Genomic DNA, 18559 nt, shown 5'->3' on the forward strand with positions numbered 1-18559 from the left:
GTGCCACAGCATAAGCTTTCGGCCTCGATCGCTTCAAGATGTCTTTTCTTTGTGTATGTCCAGGTCGTTCCCGCCGGAACCATTGGCATTCTGGACCTAGAGTTCCTTTCAGCTCTTTCACCCATTCTTTCTCAGTATAGAACATGTCGCGTTCTCCATCTAAGCATCCATACGTCGTATATTCCGGCCGAACCGAGCTGTGAACTTGTCCCGGACGCCTGGTGGCTATCGTAAAGTACACTTTCGCACCCCGTTCCTCGGCTTCAACAATCCACGGACGCATTATTTGACAGATCTTGTGTATTTTCCGTGCCACACGAGGTATGGCTCTGGCTTTGAAGATGTCAATGCCTAGCTCGGTGCGGAAGGTGATGTCGAGTCGGAAGTTTGGGGGCCAGGTGCAGTCCGAAAGAGCTTTCAAATCGGATGCGAGTGTTTTGACGCTCACAGAGTCGCAGCTTCCCTTGTCTAATGATCCCTTGATAGTTAAACTAGGAAGCTTCGCATCGCGTGGGGTACGTCCCGCTCCGAACATGTCCGCGCAGAGAAATTCTGTGAGCTTGGTCGGCGTACTGATCTTGAAGTGCGGGTACTTTTCGTAGAGTATGTCAATCATTTCCGCTGCGAAAGGTGGGTAAAAGAGCGAAATCCAGGGCGGCTCCCAACGCTTAGTTGAGCTGTACTCTACCCAGGCTATTTTGTTGTCCCCATAAAAGCGACCATGGAATTCCTTGAATTCCTTAAAATCATTGCGGAACTGCTGGACGTAGATTGTTTCTCGATAGTCTTGCGTGAGAATTCTAGATAAGATCATGTCGCGTATCTCGCGTGGCAGGCGCGTATACGCGGCTTTGGTGATGCTGTGCAGCCTACACGTTGTCAGTAGATGTAAGTGAGGGCGGCTCCATGGGCATATACTCATGGTAATCTTGTGTCACCTGTGTATTGCCTAACATATTGAAACAGGATACAAATGTGATATGAACGACAGCAGCAGCTCAAGAGACGTCGAAAGACAAAGTAGGTAGCTATGGTGCTGAGGCACGGCACACGGCGAGAGTGGCTGGATGCCTAATTGGTGGCGCAGCAATGCAAGACCGGCAGCGATGGGCGGTTACGTGTATGGAATGCAGACATTGTAAGTACTTTCTGAGCCAATCAAGAGCGGCGACTGTCTTTGCGAATACCAGTATAGAAGTTCTTGTTGACATGGTATCCAATGTCAGCTACGACAGGTGGCCTATCGAGTTTTTGAGTATGCAGCTGGATGGAAGATGCAACAATTGAAGATCAAACATGACTGAGAAGGAATCGGAGTGGTGATTTCAAAAGAGGTTTTCTCGATGCACATTTGGGGTGGGAGTGAATGCTGGAGGTCTGTAGGGATGGCTTGGTCGAGTTGATGGTGCCCCACTTGGCGCGAAACGTCATCAGTGGCAGTGGAACATTCCAAGCCACGACTGCGCGGCATTCACGAGCCCAGAGCTTCAACAACCGCGACTGCCCTCTACAATCACCACCAAACCCCATATCACTCTCCTCATACACAAAATCATAACCATCATGTCTGAGAAAACTAGTACGGAAAAGGTAAGCGAAAAAGGGATGAATGAGGAAGGAAGCCCCCACTAATAGCTGCAGCCTCCAGAGAGTCCAACTACGGCGCGTGAGCTCGACTTCGACGATGACAACGACGCACCGGCAGCTGCGACCCAAGACAATGCCACTTCACCCTCACCAGCCTCCAAGTCGCCCAAGCCCGGCGTGCGCTTCAACGAGGAAGCCACAGAGATTCCACCCCAGAAGCCCCCGCGACCAGTCGACCCCCAGGTGCAGGCGCAGAACACGCTGATTGAGGCTTTCCCTGACGTCGACCCCAATGTCGTCAAGGCGGTCCTGGTGGCCAGCGGGGGCAAGGTCGAGCCTGCCTTCAACGCGCTGCTGAGTACGTGGCTGCCTGTTTGGTCCGTGGTTGTGAGGGGTATAGCTAACCAGCGCAGGCATGTCGGATCCCAACTTCAAGGCCGAGGAGGCTCCTCCGCCCCAACCGCCACGCCCACAACCCCGTAGTCAGCTCGAGCAGGACGAAATATATGCGCGACAACTGGCTCAGCACTACCAAAGTCAAGGTGGTCCAGAGGGCCAGGGCGGTTATGGATCGCGTGGCCAGGGGCAGCGACAACGGCCTGGTGAGCCCGAGCGGGAGCACAGCTTCTTCGATGGTACGATCACGCGACGTCAACATCTGTGCAGCTACTAACACCGACGCAGACGACCTCCCCGAGATCCGCAAGAACATCGAGCAGGGCTTCGAGGAGACAAAGCAAACCGTCACAAAGTGGATCAGCAACTTCACCAAGAAGCTCGACAGCGGCGAGATGGAAGAGTACGACAGATACGGCAACGTCCAGTACACGGGAAGGCAACCACCACCACAGCAGAGGCAGAACTTTGGCCCATCGCAGTCAGACCAGATGCATGGTATTCGCAAGTCAGCGGAACAGCGACGGTCGGCCGACCACAACCGCTACGACGCTGACAACCGAGTCATTGGCGATGACTTCGCAAAGCTCGAGTTGAGAGACAACGAGGGTATGTTAGAAGTACGGTGTGCGTGCAATAGCTGCTAACAACCTACAGGCCCTGGCCCGCGATCGTCAAGTCGCCCGCACGCCAACCCCGACCTCTTCAAGCCCACGCCCGTATCTCCGCCCCAGAGCGGACCCGTTGACGAGGTCGATGCGCTGTACCGCAACCCATCGCCGAACAACCAGGGCAGCCAGGGTAAATCGAGCGGCAAGAAATGGCAGCCTCTCACCTCAGTCGCACCGAACCCAGAGCCCGATGACCACGACCCCTTTAGCCTTGGCGACAGCGACGATGAGGAGAAGGACGTCAAGAAGCAGGACACAAACCCTGAAGATACCGAGCGGTTGAAGAACGCTGCTCAAAATAGCGAGGGCCCAGCCTCTGGCAAGCTCAAGCCTGCGGAACGAAGTGGCAGCGTCAGTCAGAAGGACGCTACCATGGAGGCATTATTGAAGGAAGCCAAATAAGAAGCCACCTTCTATCGCGTGATGGCTATGGGATGCGCAATACGCCCTGAGCATGGAACCTTGGCATTCCCGTTGTCCGCTGCGAATCAGTAGGTAGGATGAGAATTAACTTTACTTGTTCTATCGACCATATGTGCTTGTTGCAGTAACTTTCCTAGTCATCTTTTTGCATATTTATTGCTCTCAGGAAGAACTGCTGTTTCCCTCTATTGACATCTGGTGAGGTGAGAATTCTGTCCTTCGTTTGGCCAAATCAAGATCCGTGGCGGACCGAGATGCGTCTATGCGAACGCCTCCTCGATACGACCCTGCCGCCGTGCGCGAAAGTTCCCAAGGAGTTGCGCGCGCTCACTCACGTGTGTACCAAGCTGAGGTAAGCCTTCGTGTTGGGCCGGGTTCATGGGTTCAGAGGTCAGATACACCGCCCCTGGATTCGCGACATAAGTGCTAGATACTGTCAGGTGCATTGCGACATTCTCTGTTGGTACATTGTCTTCAGCCATGGGGCGTCCGACGATTCTTTTGTGCCGGGCTGATTACGTCAATCATTTCGAAGGCGTTCGACTGTGCCAAGCGACCTTCCCTCAGCCCTACCGCCAGCAGTCAACCCAGCTGCAACTAGCTATCACGATCAATACTCAGGGTTGAGTCTTATTAGCTTTCGTCAGCTAGTTTCCCATATGAACAGTATTGCTGTTCGACAACATTCGTATCGAGTTCGGGTCCAAAACACTGCCACCGGAGGCTTCCCTCGCATATGTTATAGCCCAATGGTACATCAACAGGCACCAGAGTCACAGCACACACTCTGGGATATATACTGCTTAGCAATACCTATGGCGATGTTGGACTTCGTAACATGAATGTATTGGCTGAGAGACTTGAGAGGCTGGATCACGGACCCCCTTGTCAGCTGAAATGTACGTCAGATCTGACCACCAACCGCTCACAGCAGCCAAACTCAGCCTCTCCGCAGCGCGTCGGTAAGCAACTTCACTCGTCACAAGTAGTTCGCGCCAAGTGTAATCCTCCCGCCAGTGGCTGCATGGCGCGAGAACTTCATTGACTCTTGGCAGTATCTCTACTCCACGACAATGGTCCTTCGCATCGGTTTGTAACGGCGTGGCTCAGAGTCTGCCTTCTCATCTGCCTGAATGTGGCCAGGTTCCTATCGTGGAGGGTGTTCACCTGATGGTCAGCTGGGTTATTTTGGGAGAAGAAGAAAATAATCCAGGTATGGACAGATCTCGCGGGCGATGAGAGGGCCTGGGGTCGTTGGATATAAAGTATCAGGGCTCATGTCATGTTCATCGCAACTACAACTTCACCAATTCCCATATCCTACTACACCAACATATTCATCATGGCGACCTTCATTCCCGTTAAGCTTCCCCAGCAGGTTGAAGACGAGGCAGACAACCAGAACTACATCCTCTACTGGAACCATGTCGGCTTGGATCTCAACCGCGTTACACACACCTTCGATGGCCCCCAAACTGGACCCCCAATCTCCGCCAGAGCTCTAGGCATGCTCCAGCTGGCCGTACACGATACCTACTTCGTCATCAAGCCTTCTTCCGACTTTAAGACTTTCCTATCCCTTGACGCCGAGGACGAGAAGTACCGCCTGCCCGATCCAGCTGGCGCAGACAATGCTCAGCAGGCGGTAGCAGGAGCAGCTTTCACGATGCTGTCCATGCTGTACATGAGGCCTGCTGTGACTCCTGTTCCCGCTTCCATTGCCAACAGCACCTACGATCAGCTCGAGTACATCATCCAGCAGTCGATCACCAACGCACCAGGGGGCGTCGATCCGGCTTCTCCCAGTTTCACCTTCGGTAAGGCTACTGCTATGAAATTCTTCGACCTACTTTTCCACCCTGAAGGTGCCAGTCAGCAAGGCTACCATCCCACAGTCGGTCCTTACAAGTTCGACGATGAGCCCACGCACCCCGTTGACCTCGTCCCCCAGGATGCCAACGACCCCAATGGTCCAAAGGTCCCCAGACGCCAGTACCACGGTCCCTTCTATGGCACGAGGGCCAAGCGCTTCGCGACTCAGAGCGAGCACATCCTTGCTGACCCACCAGCCATCCGCTCCATGTCTGACGAGCAGGCAGAATACGACGATGCTCTCCGCGAAGTATACACCATGGGCGGAGCGCCTGCCCTCAACACCACCAAGCGCACTCCCCACCAGACCGTCCAGGGAATGACGTGGGCCTACGACGGCTCAAAGTTGATCGGCACCCCACCCAGACTGTACAACCAGATCGTCCGCAAGATCGCGGTTCGATACAAGAAGGATTCCCAGTCTCTGACCAGCGAGGCCAACAACGCTGACTTTGCTCGTCTCCTCGCCCTTGTCAACGTAGCCTTGGCCGATGCAGGCGTCTTCTCCTGGAAGGAGAAGTGGGAATTTGAGTTCTGGCGCCCACTCTCTGGTGTCCGCGACGACATCCTTCGTGACCCTACACGTGTAGACCGCGGCGACCCATTCTGGCTTACCCTCGGCGCCCCAGCTACGAACTCAGATGCCCTTCCCTTCAAGCCGCCCTTCCCCGCCTACCCCTCTGGCCACGCCACCTTCGGCGGTGCCGCCTTCCAGATGGTACGCAGGTACTACAACGGCCGCCAGGGCGTCGGAAGCTGGCAGGACGACGCGCCGGACAACATCGCCATCGACTTTGTATCCGACGAACTCAACGGCATCAGCCGCGATCTCCGCCAACCCTACATGCTCGAACGCGAGATCACCGATCAACCCGGTACCGTGCGCACCCGTGTCCCCCGCCAGTTCTCTTCGTGCTGGGAGATGATGTTTGAAAACGCCATCTCGCGCATCTTCCTCGGTGTGCACTGGCGCTTCGACGCCGCGGCCGCAAAGGACATCTTAGTGCCTACCACGAAGAAAGACGTGTACGCCGTCGATGAGGCGGGCGCGGCTCTGTTCAAGAACCCAGAGGACATCAGGTACAAGACTAGGGGTACGAGGCAGGGTATCGAGGGTGACTACCCCATCGGTGGTGTGCCTCTGGGGATGGAGATTGCGAATGAGATCTTCGCCAACGGACTCAAGCCTACGCCGCCCAACTTGCAGCCTATGGTGCCGCAGATGCCGCAGCCGCCGCAGGATCAAAACCCGGTGCCGGAGGAACCGCCCAGGAAGAGAAAGGGGTTGGCGGAGGCGAAGAATGGGGATCAGGTTCCTATGATGGATGTGGAGCCCTAGATGGAGACATGTGAGTGCGTGGAGATTCGGAGCGTTCTTGTTAGTTCAAAACTTCAGTCCTTTCCTGTATGGCACAATAGTATCGGAGATTGATGTAGATTACAGAATACATATATTGTTTTACTACCATGGTGGTGCTGCACCAGTTGCTCAAAGCTTGATGCCGTGAGAGAAAGAGAGGCTGGGACGTGTAGACGGCCCTGCCTGGAGGACTCTGATAGGCTGCACAGGGCCGATCCTGGCCCTATCTGCCAAGACTGCTGCGATCTACAGATGCTGAATAACCTTCCCAATCAGGTAGCTAGCCCTGTCTGGCCAATCAGCTTTCCGTCCACAGGGACAGCAGACCCACAGAGCCCTCCCCACCGTGATCAACAGCCTTTGCAGAACCTTCCTAATCGGGTAGCTGACCCTGTCTGGCCAATCAAGTCCCGTTCCACAGGAGCAGCGACCCACAGTGCCCTCCCCACCGCAGTCCACGGTTTTTGAAAAAACTTCCTAATTGAGCAGATGGCCCTACAGACAGAGCCCTGGTTGGTCCGGCAGGGACAGAGCCCTTCCTGCTGTGACTGATAGCTAGCCTCAGTCCTTCCTAAAGTTCATGCCGGGCGCGCAAACCTCCCATCGTTGGACCAGGTACTATGTTCTGTTTCTCATAGCAGTGGGATGCTTCCGCCACGCTGCGAGCGTCGCCAGGAGGGCCACACCGCTGATAACTGCGCAAGCCATAAGTGTCTCATTGAAAGCATCTGAGTATGTCTGGCGAATAGCGAAAACTTTGTTGGGAGAAAGGGTCCGCATAGACTCAGCAAGTGACTCCAACTGCGCGCCCTCTACAATCAGCGAGTCGAGAAGCTCTTGACGCTCTTTAATGCCCAGGATAGCAGTTGACGCAGCAATACCAACGCTACCCCCTAGCACACGCACTTGCGCCATTAGGCCTTGTGCAACTGCGGTGTCGCGTGGCTCCGATTCAATGCCAGCTAGTAGAGTCGAATTGCTGACTGTCAATCCGAAGCCCAATCCGACAAAAACCTGTAGACCATAGGCTCGAGCTTGCGGGGCGAAAGTATTATCGAGTGTAGACAAGGTTGCGGTTCCAATAAGCATGAGTGCAGCACCAATGACGTTGACCGCAAACGTGTTATTCTTCTTACTCGACGCCGCACCAGCGAGAGTCGATCCAATGGCAGAGGAACCAAGCATAGGCAGCAAAGCAACGCCCGATCCAAGAGCACTCTTCCCGTTGACGACCTGGAACCGTGTTGGCAGCGAGTATATGATGACGAAGTAGGGGAAGCCTATCAACAACGTCGTAGCGAGTGCAGACATGTAGACTCTGTTCTTGGCTAGTCGCATTGGGAAGAGTGCAGCAATCGCGTCAGGCCAACGTCTTGCAATAAACCATTCCCAAGTGAACAGTGCGGCAAAGCAGAGCACACCAACGATGAGCGGGGCAACGAAGAGCGCAGAAGACCAGATGGAGCTGTTCATGAGGACGTGAATGCCGGCTTGCTGGAACGCAATGACAAAGGGCACGGAAGCAGCGACCAAGAGAAGGAAGCCTAGGAAGTCGACCTGTTTGAATCTGCGACGACTAACGCCGTGAATAAGGGCGTCGTTGGACCAAACCAGTACGAAAAGGATCAAAGGAACGATTCCGATCGGGGCATTGATCCAGAAGATCCACCGCCAGGATGTGTAGCTGGTGATGACACCGCCCAGCACTGGCCCCAAGATTCCCGACATCGCAATAATGGCTCCTGCCATAGCGCCCAGCATACCAATCACGCGCGGCGGGCTGATCTCGCCCAGTATGACGAAGCCCACTGAATACAAGCCTGAGCCACCAACTCCCTGTAGCGCACGCATAGCGATGAGCTGTTCGAGGGATTGAGCGAAGCCACAGCCGATTGAAAAGGCGAGAAAGATGACATAGGCGGCGAGGTAGGCGTTGCGGCGACCGATTACATCGGAGAGGCTTGCGAAGATGGCGGTGCAGCCAATATAGGCGAGTGTGTAGGACAATGCAATCCAATTCACCTTGGATAAGGACTGGAAGTCGACCCCGATTGTGTATATGGCAGTTGCAATGATGGATGTGTCCAGAAACGAGAGGAATAGGCCAATGCAGATACTAGGCAGTGTGTATTAGCTAGATGGACATGTTGAGATTTCGCGGTACCTTTACCTGATATACAAGCACACCAACTTCCATGTTGCAATTCCAGGCGCTGTAGTAGGACTGGAGGTGGTCTCGGGTCCAATAGTCGACTGAGCCCGTTTTTCTTCATCGTCGGTGAGGTTGAGGGGTTCCAGAGCCATTGGCGTACTGGAAGGTTTCTCGACGTCCATATTGGTGTGTCTGGGTAGATCGTGACGAAGCTGTTGTGGGGAAAGTAGTCGCGTGAACTAGGCGAGCTTTCTGTTTACGTTCCTCAACGTGGAAGGGGGACAAAGGTCAGGCGCGTCCTAGCACGGGATAACCAAACGCAGAAGTGACGATACACCCGCCGCTCTTATGCTGTTCACTTCATCATATTCCCTTCCTGATTCTCTATTTTAGTGCGTGAAGCGACTCGAGGTGAATGCATTCTGTGCCGCGTGGTAGCATTGCTGCGCCGACGCCGAGGTATGTTAACGATGCTTACGGCCGTTGTCGTTTGGATGAGAGATCTTGCAGGATTGTCATTTACCCGCAGCCGATCTGGCCAAAGTTGGGGCGTACGCCTTGCATTCAACGTTTTCCCGTACGTCGCTTATGGCTTCCTAACTGGCTCTTTACTGTCGCACAGCTTACATTGTAGCAACCATGAAAAGCAACTAATGCGCCAATAATCTTTTGGTGGTCAGAGAGGTGACGCTTGCATGTCTAATTCGATTCGGCTCGCTCAGAACTTCCAGATTCCTACAAGAGCGTTTTGGCGGGGTAGCGGTGGTGGTGATTTGTTGTTCGGATTCCGAAATGGTGGTTCGACTTGTCAACGCGCGCGCCAGGACGAAGCACATGACAGCGTCTCGACGATTTACTGTGCGAGCTAGCATTGCTTTTCTGGTAAATACGAACATTCCTGTACGCTCAAAATTGTCTGATAGCGGCCTGTCAGGCCGTACGAATGGAGAGACAGTGTATTGTTCGGGCGATTTAGTCGTCAACGCTCTTCTTCCCGCCTCCACTTCAAATATGGTATCAGCTCTGCATAGGTAGGGGTACGAAGTCAGTATATGTCTCACATGCACTTCGTACAGTCAGAACTTACCCTTGTCGGTCGGCACAACTCTTTTCCATTCGGGCTCAACACCGCTCGTAGATTCGATGCCCCTCAGGCGGTCGCGATAGAAGATGCGATAGCTGTCAAGCGCATACGCACCCATGCCCGGCAGGTGCGCAATCTCCCAGCCTTCTCTATCGTCGGCAGGCCCTAAGATCTCTCCTGGCTTGACATCTGCACCACATCCACGGTCAGGATAATGTAACCTCCTGTACCTTCTCTCTTTACATGGAGGAGCGGAAAGCCAGGCTTCAGCCAGTGCTATAAGGCGGGCCGCTCGAATCCGGTGGAGGCCTATGGGCTGCAACGTTGTTGTCAGATCTTCGAGAGATGCGGTGGAGAGCTCATTTGGCGATGGATAGGCTACGAGTAAACTGAAGAGCACTGGACGTGCCATTTGGCCCCGAGTCTGGTTCCACAGGATCGCTTGGACTACCAATGCATACAAGCTGTCGCATACACGCTCTTGAATGAGGCCATATTTTGCAGGCTGGAGCTCAAAAGGAAAACCGGGGGGTGTTGAGATGACGACTGGGTGGTCTTCGGTATCTACCCGGGTGGGCGTCCTTGCTGAAGGCTTGCGTGTTTTAGGTGCGGCATTGGTCTTTCGCTTCGCTCGTGGAGTGTCAGAAGTCGTTCGACGGCTTCGCAAAGTAACTGCCATAGTCAAGCATCAGATTTATCGTTTGTATGGAGACCACTGAGCAGTCAGACATGCTTCTCAATCAGCATACTTCTGGGAACCAAAGGCTCTGTGCGTGAAGCTTGCAGCCGGTTCCATGACGCTAATAGAAAGTCAATGATGCAACGCGTCATTGAAACACGGCGTCCAGCTAGATGGCCCTGTCCTGACACTGAACGGAATATGCTTTATCATTTTTGTAGGGTGTTTCAAAAGAATCAACAAGTTCCTGTCGAAACGCAGCTTCCCAGCGCAGAAGAAGAATGAGGCTCCTGCCATGATAAGCCTCGTTCTTGGAAGCCGCCCCACCACCCGCGACCCACTCGGCAAGAGCCCGGCACGCATCGGAATCGATCAAACAGTCAGCGCTCTATCCAATGCGCCTCTCGAAAACCCTAACAACAAACAAATATGTCTTTTAATGACGACCTCGACGATGACGACACGCTCGTTTCCAGCCCGCGCATCAAATACGAAGGCGAAGACACGAGCCCTACTACCGATCGCGAATTGAAGGCTTGGTATGCGTACCCAATCGCAGCCGAAGTCTTCGCTGTAGTCGCAGTCGGTACGTCATAGCCTTCTCTTCCACCCAGCCCACACAACCACCACCATACACATGTATCAATTTTCTCGTCTTACTTACAGATTCAAGGCGCTTTCCTCCCAGTCATCCTCGAGCAACTCGCACGAGAAAATGGCGTCTTTTTCTCCGATCACTCAAAGCCGTGTGTCGACCATACCGCATCCGGAAAACTCCGGATACGCGACGATGCAGATCAGAAAGCCGGAGGAGACTCTGAGCAATGCATGGTGAGATACCTGGGGAGGGATATGTCGACGAGTAGTTTCGCCATGTACACGTTCTCTACGGCTGTGTTACTTCAAGCAGTGGTCTTGATATGTTTCAGTTCCTTCGCCGATCATGGTAAGTCATTATGCTCAATATCTCACATCTTTAACAAGGACTAACATATTGCCAAGGCCCATACCGCAAGAAGATGCTCATGTTCACATCGTACATGGGCTCACTGGCCAGCTGTCTTTTCATCTTCATCTCACCATCACTTTACTACCTCGCTCCTATTCTAGTCATCGTCGGAGTTGCGAGTCTAGGCTGTTCATTCGTCCTGCTAAACGCATTCTTGCCACTGCTTGTCGCCAATCATCCAGATAACAATACGCTTGGGAAACCGTCATCTTCCGACTCCGCATCAGACGTCGAGCTGGAGTCACTGAACCCAGCCAATGGACCATCTTCCACGCACGCCCGCTTTGACCCCGATCGGTTGAAGCGAGATCTAGAACGAAGCGCGCAAATCTCTAGTAAAGGCGTGGGATATGGCTACATGGCCGCAGTCTTCGTCCAGATCCTTAGTATACTGATCATAGTTCTCTTCAACAAAACGGCTCTGTCGAAAACGTCGCCCAGTCTCTCCATCCGTATGATTCTATTAATGGTCGGTCTCTGGTGGGCTATATTCTCCATCCCCACACTGTTGTGGCTACGTCCAAGACCAGGTCCACCACTACCCACACAGACTACGCAGAGCTTTGCCGGAGGAAATTCATCGTCAAGGATAAGAACGTTTCTGTTCTACACATCCTTCTCCTTACGCAGCTTCTACGGCACACTTCGAAGAGCCATAAAGCTACGGCAGACGCTCCTTTTCCTGATATCGTGGTTCCTGCTGTCGGATGCCGTGGCCACCATCTCTGGAACGGCTGTTCTCTTCGCACGCACCGAGTTGCACATGGGCACCATTGCCATCGCGCTACTGTCCATCACATCTATCGGATCTGGCATCGTAGGCGCGTTTGCATGGCCGCATGTGCAACGGCGCTTTGCTCTACAGCCCAAGACCGTACTACTGTGTTGTGTAGCGGGCATGGAGATCATCCCTCTCTATGGCTTACTCGGATACATACCCATGTTTAAGAGCTTGGGGTTCATTGGTCTGCAGAAAGCATGGGAGATCTACCCCATTGCTGTCATTCATGGGATAGTCATGGGTGGAATATCTTCTTATGCGCGATCCGTCTACGCGCCTTTGATACCTGAGGGCAGTGAAGCGGCGTTCTTTGCGCTGTATGCTGTTACGGATAAAGGTAGCAGTGCATTCGGCCCAGCTCTTGTCGGGTTCATCGTTGACCAGGCGGCCACGATACGCCCGGCGTTCATCTTCCTGGCGGTCCTGGTGGTGTTGCCAGCACCGCTGCTGTGGCGGTTGGATGTGGAAAAGGGGAGAGAGGATGCGCGCGCGATGGCAGACGGAGATGCCCAGGGACGGGGAACGTACGAGAGGGTTCGTGAAGAGTAATGCGCCGGCAACTGAAGTCGGTGGGTATGATATTCATGTTCCGTAGATGCTAGTACGCCGTCCAATGCTGTAAACGCCAAAATGATAATGATCACACGCTTTAAGTCCTCTCTTCCACCTTCGGGCGCTTACTGTCCCGGGCGTGATCATCGCCGAACCTCTTCCTCTCGCCAAGTGGCCCCGCGTTTGCGCCAGAAGGGCCCTCTCTATCCCGATCTCTTCCGCCATAAGCATCAGGTCTGAATCTCTCGTCGACACCGAAATCGCCCTTGTCTCTCCGCGGCCGGTCATCACCGAAGTCACCCCATTTGCCGGTATCTTCGGTCTTCATGTCCCTATAGCGTGTCCGACCCTTTTTGCCCAGTTTTGTCATATCTCTGATCTGCATGTACTCGGGAAGAATCTCGCGATTCGTCTCGTCTTCGAAGCGCGCGTTCATGAGGTTCCTCCTATCCACACCCAGTTCCTTGAGCTCGTCTGTGAAGAAGGCGCCCTTGTGGAAGTACTTCTGCATGTACTGCATTTGCCCACGGTCGCCCTTTTCTTCTTGTTGTTTCTCGATGAAGGCGCGGTCTTCGGCTTCGCGTTCGGCGGCGGATAAGTTGCGGCGGCGCTCGATCTCTGCGCGCTCTGCTTCGGCTTCTTCGATCGCGAGACGTTCGCGCTTGATGCGCTTGAGCTCGCGCAGCTTCCAGGCGGCATATTCGGCGTCGGGGTCTACACCGTCTGTGTCGTCGATGGCGTTGATGTCGGCGTCTTCCACGTCGTCATCCCAGTCTTTCTTGCCCGCTGCCTTTTCCGCTATGCGCTGCTCGACCTGCTCCTGTACAAGCGCTCTGTTTTGCTCCTGCCGCCGTGCTTCCTCTTCTGCCGCTATCTCCTCTGCTGATTTGACAGGTGCGACTTTGTTCCGCTCGTTCTTCTTCAGAAACACGGGGCGCAGTAGTTTCTTCGGTGCCTCTTCTTCGCTACTTGACTCCTCCTCAGAAGACTCTTCTTCACTGCCGCTGCCGCTTTCACTCCCGCTGTCATCTTCGCCGCCCTCCTCTTCCTCGCTCTCTGTTTCGAACTCGTCTTCTAGCGCCTTGCGCTCCGCCTCGGATTTCTGCCGCGATGCAAGTTTTGCTTTGAGCGCCGACTTGGGAAACGAAGATGCGATGGGCGCGGGCTTTGGTTTCGCAAAAGGGTTTGGCTTTGGCTGTTCCTCCTCCGACTCTGATTCCGAGCTCGAGCGTTCTTCGGGTTCAGGTGCAGCTGTGGGTTTGCCGGCGAATTGGCGCGTTCGCACGGGTTGCGCGGTGAGTTTCTTGGATTTTGGTGGTGGCATAGTTACGGTTTGTAGAGGTGGGACGGAGTATAGAGGAAATGTGCAAACCTAGAGTGAACCGTGAACGCGCTGCCGCGGCTCTTGCAAGCGGCTTGGCGCGCGTAAGGCTGTACGACACACTTCGTACTGTACCAAGTTTCCCAAAATCACTCCGTAGGCAACAATCTACATGTGAACAAGTCTACAAACGACTGCAAACACTTTACGCACTCTTCATACACATGATATCTGGATTACACCCTCCTATATCTGTTGGTGGCGTTGTTATGAATTTTATGCGCAAATAGACATCGTGTTTTGCCTCCTAAAATACTACCTGTCCATCTCTCTCTCCGTCTGAGATTCCCCACCCAACAGGTGGTCGCCGACCCATACAGCTTTTGGGGATGAATTGATTGGTTTAATGCTATAGACTTGTACTTTGTCTCAAGTTCTGCTACGAAATAGACTTGGACATACAGAGAAGCATATGTACCTGGACGCATGCACCGAGCTTGAGCATGATGATATCTACCAGATTGTGTACTACCTGGCCAGCACATGAACGTACACTCAGATTATCTCATATTCAACTCATGAACATACGCCCATTCTAAAGCATAAACGAGTCAAATCCAACGGTTTTACGTGGATCTAAAGCCCTGCAGAAATGATAGATGCCCTCACAGTTGCCAGCAGCCGCCATGTGAACCACAAGGGAATTAACGATGTCATGTCGCTGAATTACACTAGGGAAATTTCATGATGTAAGAGTGAGGTAGTTGTACTTTATTTTGGATTATACACCCTTTGAGGGGTTGCTATTCTAATGCATTGGTGCTTCGCACACAATAATCCTTGGACTCGGACCTACGCAAGTCGGCCTCTCGGAACGCCATCATATCAAGCCCTGTAACACGAACACATAAAGTGTCGATCAGGCAAAAGACTACATATACAATAACGCCTGTTGATGCAGTGGTAATGTAAAGAAAGTGCTGATCAAATCTATTGATCAATGAAATGCTCACCGAAAGTGCCACCCAATGCAATGCACGCTCGAACGCAGCAAATATCATGTCCTCTGGACTAAAGGATGGGCAATCAATGTAAACCCAGAAAATTCGTAAAGTTGTTACACGAAGGTAATGAGTGGCCGTTCACCTGAATACAGGTTGTTGGGGAACAGGAAGTTGGTTGAACTGGTTGGTCTCAGGCCATGCACTCCGGTCCATGTATGGTAGGAGGCCAGAACGACGGTCAGTCATCGGTTGACCCAGAGGCTGATACTGCATTTGGTCGTATCTGATGTTCCTTGCAGGGTTGTGAATGGACGTCTGAGGCGGAGGCACGAGTAGTGTCTGCACGGTACGAACCGGTCGGTAAGGGGACTGGCGCTGATTAAGGAAATGGGATGGCGATAATTGTCTCGAGCCCGTTGCCGGGAAGGCGCCTACTGGAGAGGAACCTGCAGACTGTGGGTAAGGACTAATCTGACGAGACTGATCGGTAGAGGGCGTGTAGTTGTGAGCGTAAGGCGGTGGGGCCGACGATGTTGGTGTGCTGGTAGGTTGCTGCCATTGGACGGGCGGAGGGTACACCATGGCCATGGAGCGGCCACCTGGAACTGGTAGCGGAAGGTCTGACCAGTTCTTCATCTGGGCCGGCGGCATCTGCTGAGGTGGAGGTATCGAAAGACTTGGCAGAGGGGGTAAGCGATTCACGGATGGTGGTGGCTCGAATGACCTATTGACGGGCGTCTGCAGGGTCGGAATCGGGGGTGCATTGCTGTAGGGGCCAGGTGCAAATCCATGGGCCTGTCGCTTCATTGGGGGCTCAATACTGTAATCAGCGCTGCGTTTGCGTTGAATGGGTCCGAGTTCCGGAAGGGCGCCGATCGGGGATACCGTGGCCGACGTGGCCTGTGGTTGCAAAAGCGGGGTATTGGAGAATGCCATGTGGCTCGGGGAGTACATCATCGTCGTCGGTGGTGACGTTTGCTGCTGGGTTGGTGGTGAAGGAACAAAGTTCTGCGGGAGGCCTAGCATGTTCTGAGGACCGACTGGGCTTACAGCACCGGAGGCCGGAATCTTGGAGGCTCGATCGAAGAAGGTTCCGAACTTGCCCAGGATACCGTGCCACTCATTCCACTTCTCCTTTGATGTGAAAAGACTGTATCGCATGTTGCTGAGGAATTCGACCTCCATGATGTGCACCTCCTGTACCGAGATACCCGAGACCTCGGCCCATGTCTTGTTCGTGTAAGTGTTGTCGTCGAGAAACTTATTGCCGAGCATGAGAGCTACAGTCAGTAGACGGTATTCGCTGCCAGGTTTTCCTTTGACCGTGGGGTTGGTCTGCTTGAGCCTGTAGATGAAAAGCAGTGCCAAGAGAATGACATTTTGGGCAACCTGTGTGGTCGTCAAGATGGTTGCTACCCACTTCCTGAAACCAGTTGTAGGATGTGCGTCGGGAACGAGCGGCTGCATGGGCTGGCGTGGTGAGGCGGTGTCAAGTACTTGCTTGAGCGTGGCCGAGCTCTCGAACCAGAAGAGGCATGTCACCTGGATGGATGGTTAGTGGTTGCCGGTGAGATGATGGGGCCTGGAATTACCTCTGCTGCTAATTGAGGAAGACCCTCTTGTGGTGTGCTGATAGTCGGTGGGATCTTGAGGTTTGGTGATATGGTGTACTTCTTCCTCGGTGTCTGAGCCATCTCTTGTGCCTGTGGTTGTTGCCTTGGCGGGCTGGGACTTCTGGGAGCTGCTGATCTGGAGTTGCCGATTGCAGGCAGTTGATAGCCGTACTGATGCCCTGCACCTTGGTTTGGCGGTAGTGAGACCACCCTCACTGCTGAGCCGGGAAGTTCTGGGGGTGTGAGGGGAGCTCGGGGGGCTTGCTCATAGCTGTGTGAGAGGCTTGGGTAGGGAAGGTGCATCGTGGCGTCGAGCTTGGAGGAGCTGCGAGGTGCCGTGGCATACAGGTTGAAGGGAGGCTCCCGCGGCAGGGCGTGAGGCATTGGGCGAGGGAGCTGTAGCTCGAGCATGTGGACGGCAAGAGGACGGAGACGGTGAGGTGAGGTGAGTGGTGAAAGGCGGCGAGGTCAATGGGAGCAGGCGGTCATGTCCAGCAACTATTGTTTGCACGCTATCCTCTTCACTCAACCTTGGTTTGGCAAGAGGATGTCGACGACGGAGAGGTTGGCCTGTGGACGGGAGCAGGAGCTAGGCCAATCAAAGCCAGGCTATATCCGGGACACGGCAACGACGCTTGCAACTAGACTTGTAGGAGGAGAGGGTTTGGCAAAGGAGAGTGCAGAGGGACACAATAAAGAGACGTCAGGCCCGGTGAGCGTCCTGGCCGTGTGGTGCTATACCGGGAGCGGCTTGGTGTTGGGTGTGGGTAATGGTGGTGAGTGATTGTGACTGTAGGGAGGCGGATTGTCGGGGGCCCGCACGCTGGCATGGCAGACATGGCTTGGGGCCGTTGGATTTGAATAAAACATAGGTAATTCACACACACGGAGTCGTGAAGGCTCGGAAGGTTCCAGGCAGGAGCGAGCAGGGTAGGAGGAACGCCCCAAGAGGCTGATCCAGGACCCAGAAGGAGAAGCCGCGCTCTGACATCAACCGCGCCTGGAAGGAGCTAGGGGCGCACGGCCGCCAGCACAAAGCAACCGCGACCGGGGGTTCGCCGCGAGGGCAGGAGCGACCGACGCGACTAGCAGCCAAGCCGCGCGGGCTAATTACTGCTACTACAACAAGTCCAGCACGAGCGTCGTGAATAATCCATCCCTGCGCCAAACCACCCCAGCACCAGCTGCGCCGCGCGATACAGCCTCAGCACTCCCGCGCGCGCTGATTGGCCGGCGGCCCCTCAGGCGATGCATGGTGCGCGTCCAGAGGGGCTTCAGCCATGATTCCCCCCACCACACACGACCTTGCCCAGTGCGCACTGCGACAGTGGGACACCATCCGGCCACAAACGAAGAAACGATAGCGCTGGTGGGCCTCATCAACTCGCTGCAGCCTACATGGTAGGCCTGCTGCCTCCACGGAGCGCTGCCGTCTCAGACACGACGACTGATCAGAGATGGTGAGATCCCTTGCGCATCGCGGCCAGCTGCACCGGCCAAGGCGGAGCACCCACCACGAATGGTGGCCGCAGACGGCACCTCCAAACGCTGCCAGCAGCAGCAGGAATTGCCGTAAGCGGCAGACCTCCATCACGATCCATGAGACGACCGGTAATCGCCAGTGACGACCCCCAGCCTGGGCGGTCTGGAAGGGCACTATACGCGTGCAGCGTCCCGCCCATGCCGTGTTTGACCACCTGCTGCCCGCTTGCCGCCCTCAGGCATCTAAAAAGCATCTGCTGCAAGCGCACGCATAGCAAATGGCGAGACTCAATGTGGCAGACTGGACGGCGCCGCTGTGCTGCCAGACTGCAAGCGACACGAACCAGTCGCCCAGCCCGCCCGCCCTAGTTAGCCAAATCGCCGTCTTACCTTTCCCTAAGCATGCTCTATATCCGAGCCCGAACCCTGTCCAACGCGAAGCTTCCCATGCTGAAGTTTGCGCGAGCGCTGCTGATCAGCAATCCTCTTTTTTTTGCAGATGATTTTGCTGAATGACTTCCAATCATGTGGAGCCCGACCGCTGCAGCCCTCGGTTCCGATGCTTCCGGCGAA

At 54.4% G+C, this 18559-nt stretch overlaps 6 protein-coding genes across 6 annotated transcripts; 3 read left to right on the forward strand and 3 right to left on the reverse strand.

Annotated features, from left to right (window-relative positions):
- Nucleotides 1–1563: 1563 nt before the first annotated feature.
- On the forward strand, nucleotides 1564–3056 carry J4E79_005788 (uncharacterized protein; the record flags this gene model as incomplete). Its single annotated transcript, XM_049354666.1, has 5 exons — nucleotides 1564–1590; nucleotides 1642–1945; nucleotides 2001–2222; nucleotides 2272–2592; nucleotides 2641–3056. The coding sequence occupies 5 exons, from the start codon at nucleotides 1564–1566 to the stop codon at nucleotides 3054–3056; spliced, it is 1290 nt and encodes a 429-aa protein (XP_049210789.1).
- A 1363-nt stretch (nucleotides 3057–4419) lies between these two features.
- On the forward strand, nucleotides 4420–6288 carry J4E79_005789 (uncharacterized protein; the record flags this gene model as incomplete). Its single annotated transcript, XM_049354667.1, has 1 exon — nucleotides 4420–6288. The coding sequence occupies one exon, from the start codon at nucleotides 4420–4422 to the stop codon at nucleotides 6286–6288; it is 1869 nt and encodes a 622-aa protein (XP_049210790.1).
- Nucleotides 6289–6927: 639 nt separating this feature from the next.
- J4E79_005790 (uncharacterized protein) lies at nucleotides 6928–8643 on the reverse strand (the record flags this gene model as incomplete). The annotated part of the gene is made up of 2 exons (XM_049354668.1): nucleotides 6928–8425; nucleotides 8480–8643. The coding sequence occupies 2 exons, from the start codon at nucleotides 8641–8643 to the stop codon at nucleotides 6928–6930; spliced, it is 1662 nt and encodes a 553-aa protein (XP_049210791.1).
- A 2010-nt stretch (nucleotides 8644–10653) lies between these two features.
- Nucleotides 10654–12563, forward strand: J4E79_005791 (uncharacterized protein; the record flags this gene model as incomplete). Its single annotated transcript, XM_049354669.1, has 3 exons — nucleotides 10654–10810; nucleotides 10898–11170; nucleotides 11227–12563. The coding sequence occupies 3 exons, from the start codon at nucleotides 10654–10656 to the stop codon at nucleotides 12561–12563; spliced, it is 1767 nt and encodes a 588-aa protein (XP_049210792.1).
- A 100-nt stretch (nucleotides 12564–12663) lies between these two features.
- Nucleotides 12664–13890, reverse strand: J4E79_005792 (uncharacterized protein; the record flags this gene model as incomplete). The annotated part of the gene is made up of 1 exon (XM_049354670.1): nucleotides 12664–13890. The coding sequence occupies one exon, from the start codon at nucleotides 13888–13890 to the stop codon at nucleotides 12664–12666; it is 1227 nt and encodes a 408-aa protein (XP_049210793.1).
- Nucleotides 13891–15029: 1139 nt separating this feature from the next.
- Nucleotides 15030–16888, reverse strand: J4E79_005793 (uncharacterized protein; the record flags this gene model as incomplete). The annotated part of the gene is made up of 2 exons (XM_049354671.1): nucleotides 15030–16433; nucleotides 16484–16888. 2 exons carry the CDS (start codon nucleotides 16886–16888, stop codon nucleotides 15030–15032), a joined length of 1809 nt encoding a protein of 602 aa, XP_049210794.1.
- Nucleotides 16889–18559: the final 1671 nt, after the last annotated feature.

Source organism: Alternaria viburni (assembly GCF_023758015.1).
Source record: "Alternaria viburni strain BMP 2772 chromosome Unknown scaffold_11, whole genome shotgun sequence".
Lineage (NCBI taxonomy): Eukaryota > Fungi > Ascomycota > Dothideomycetes > Pleosporales > Pleosporaceae > Alternaria > Alternaria viburni.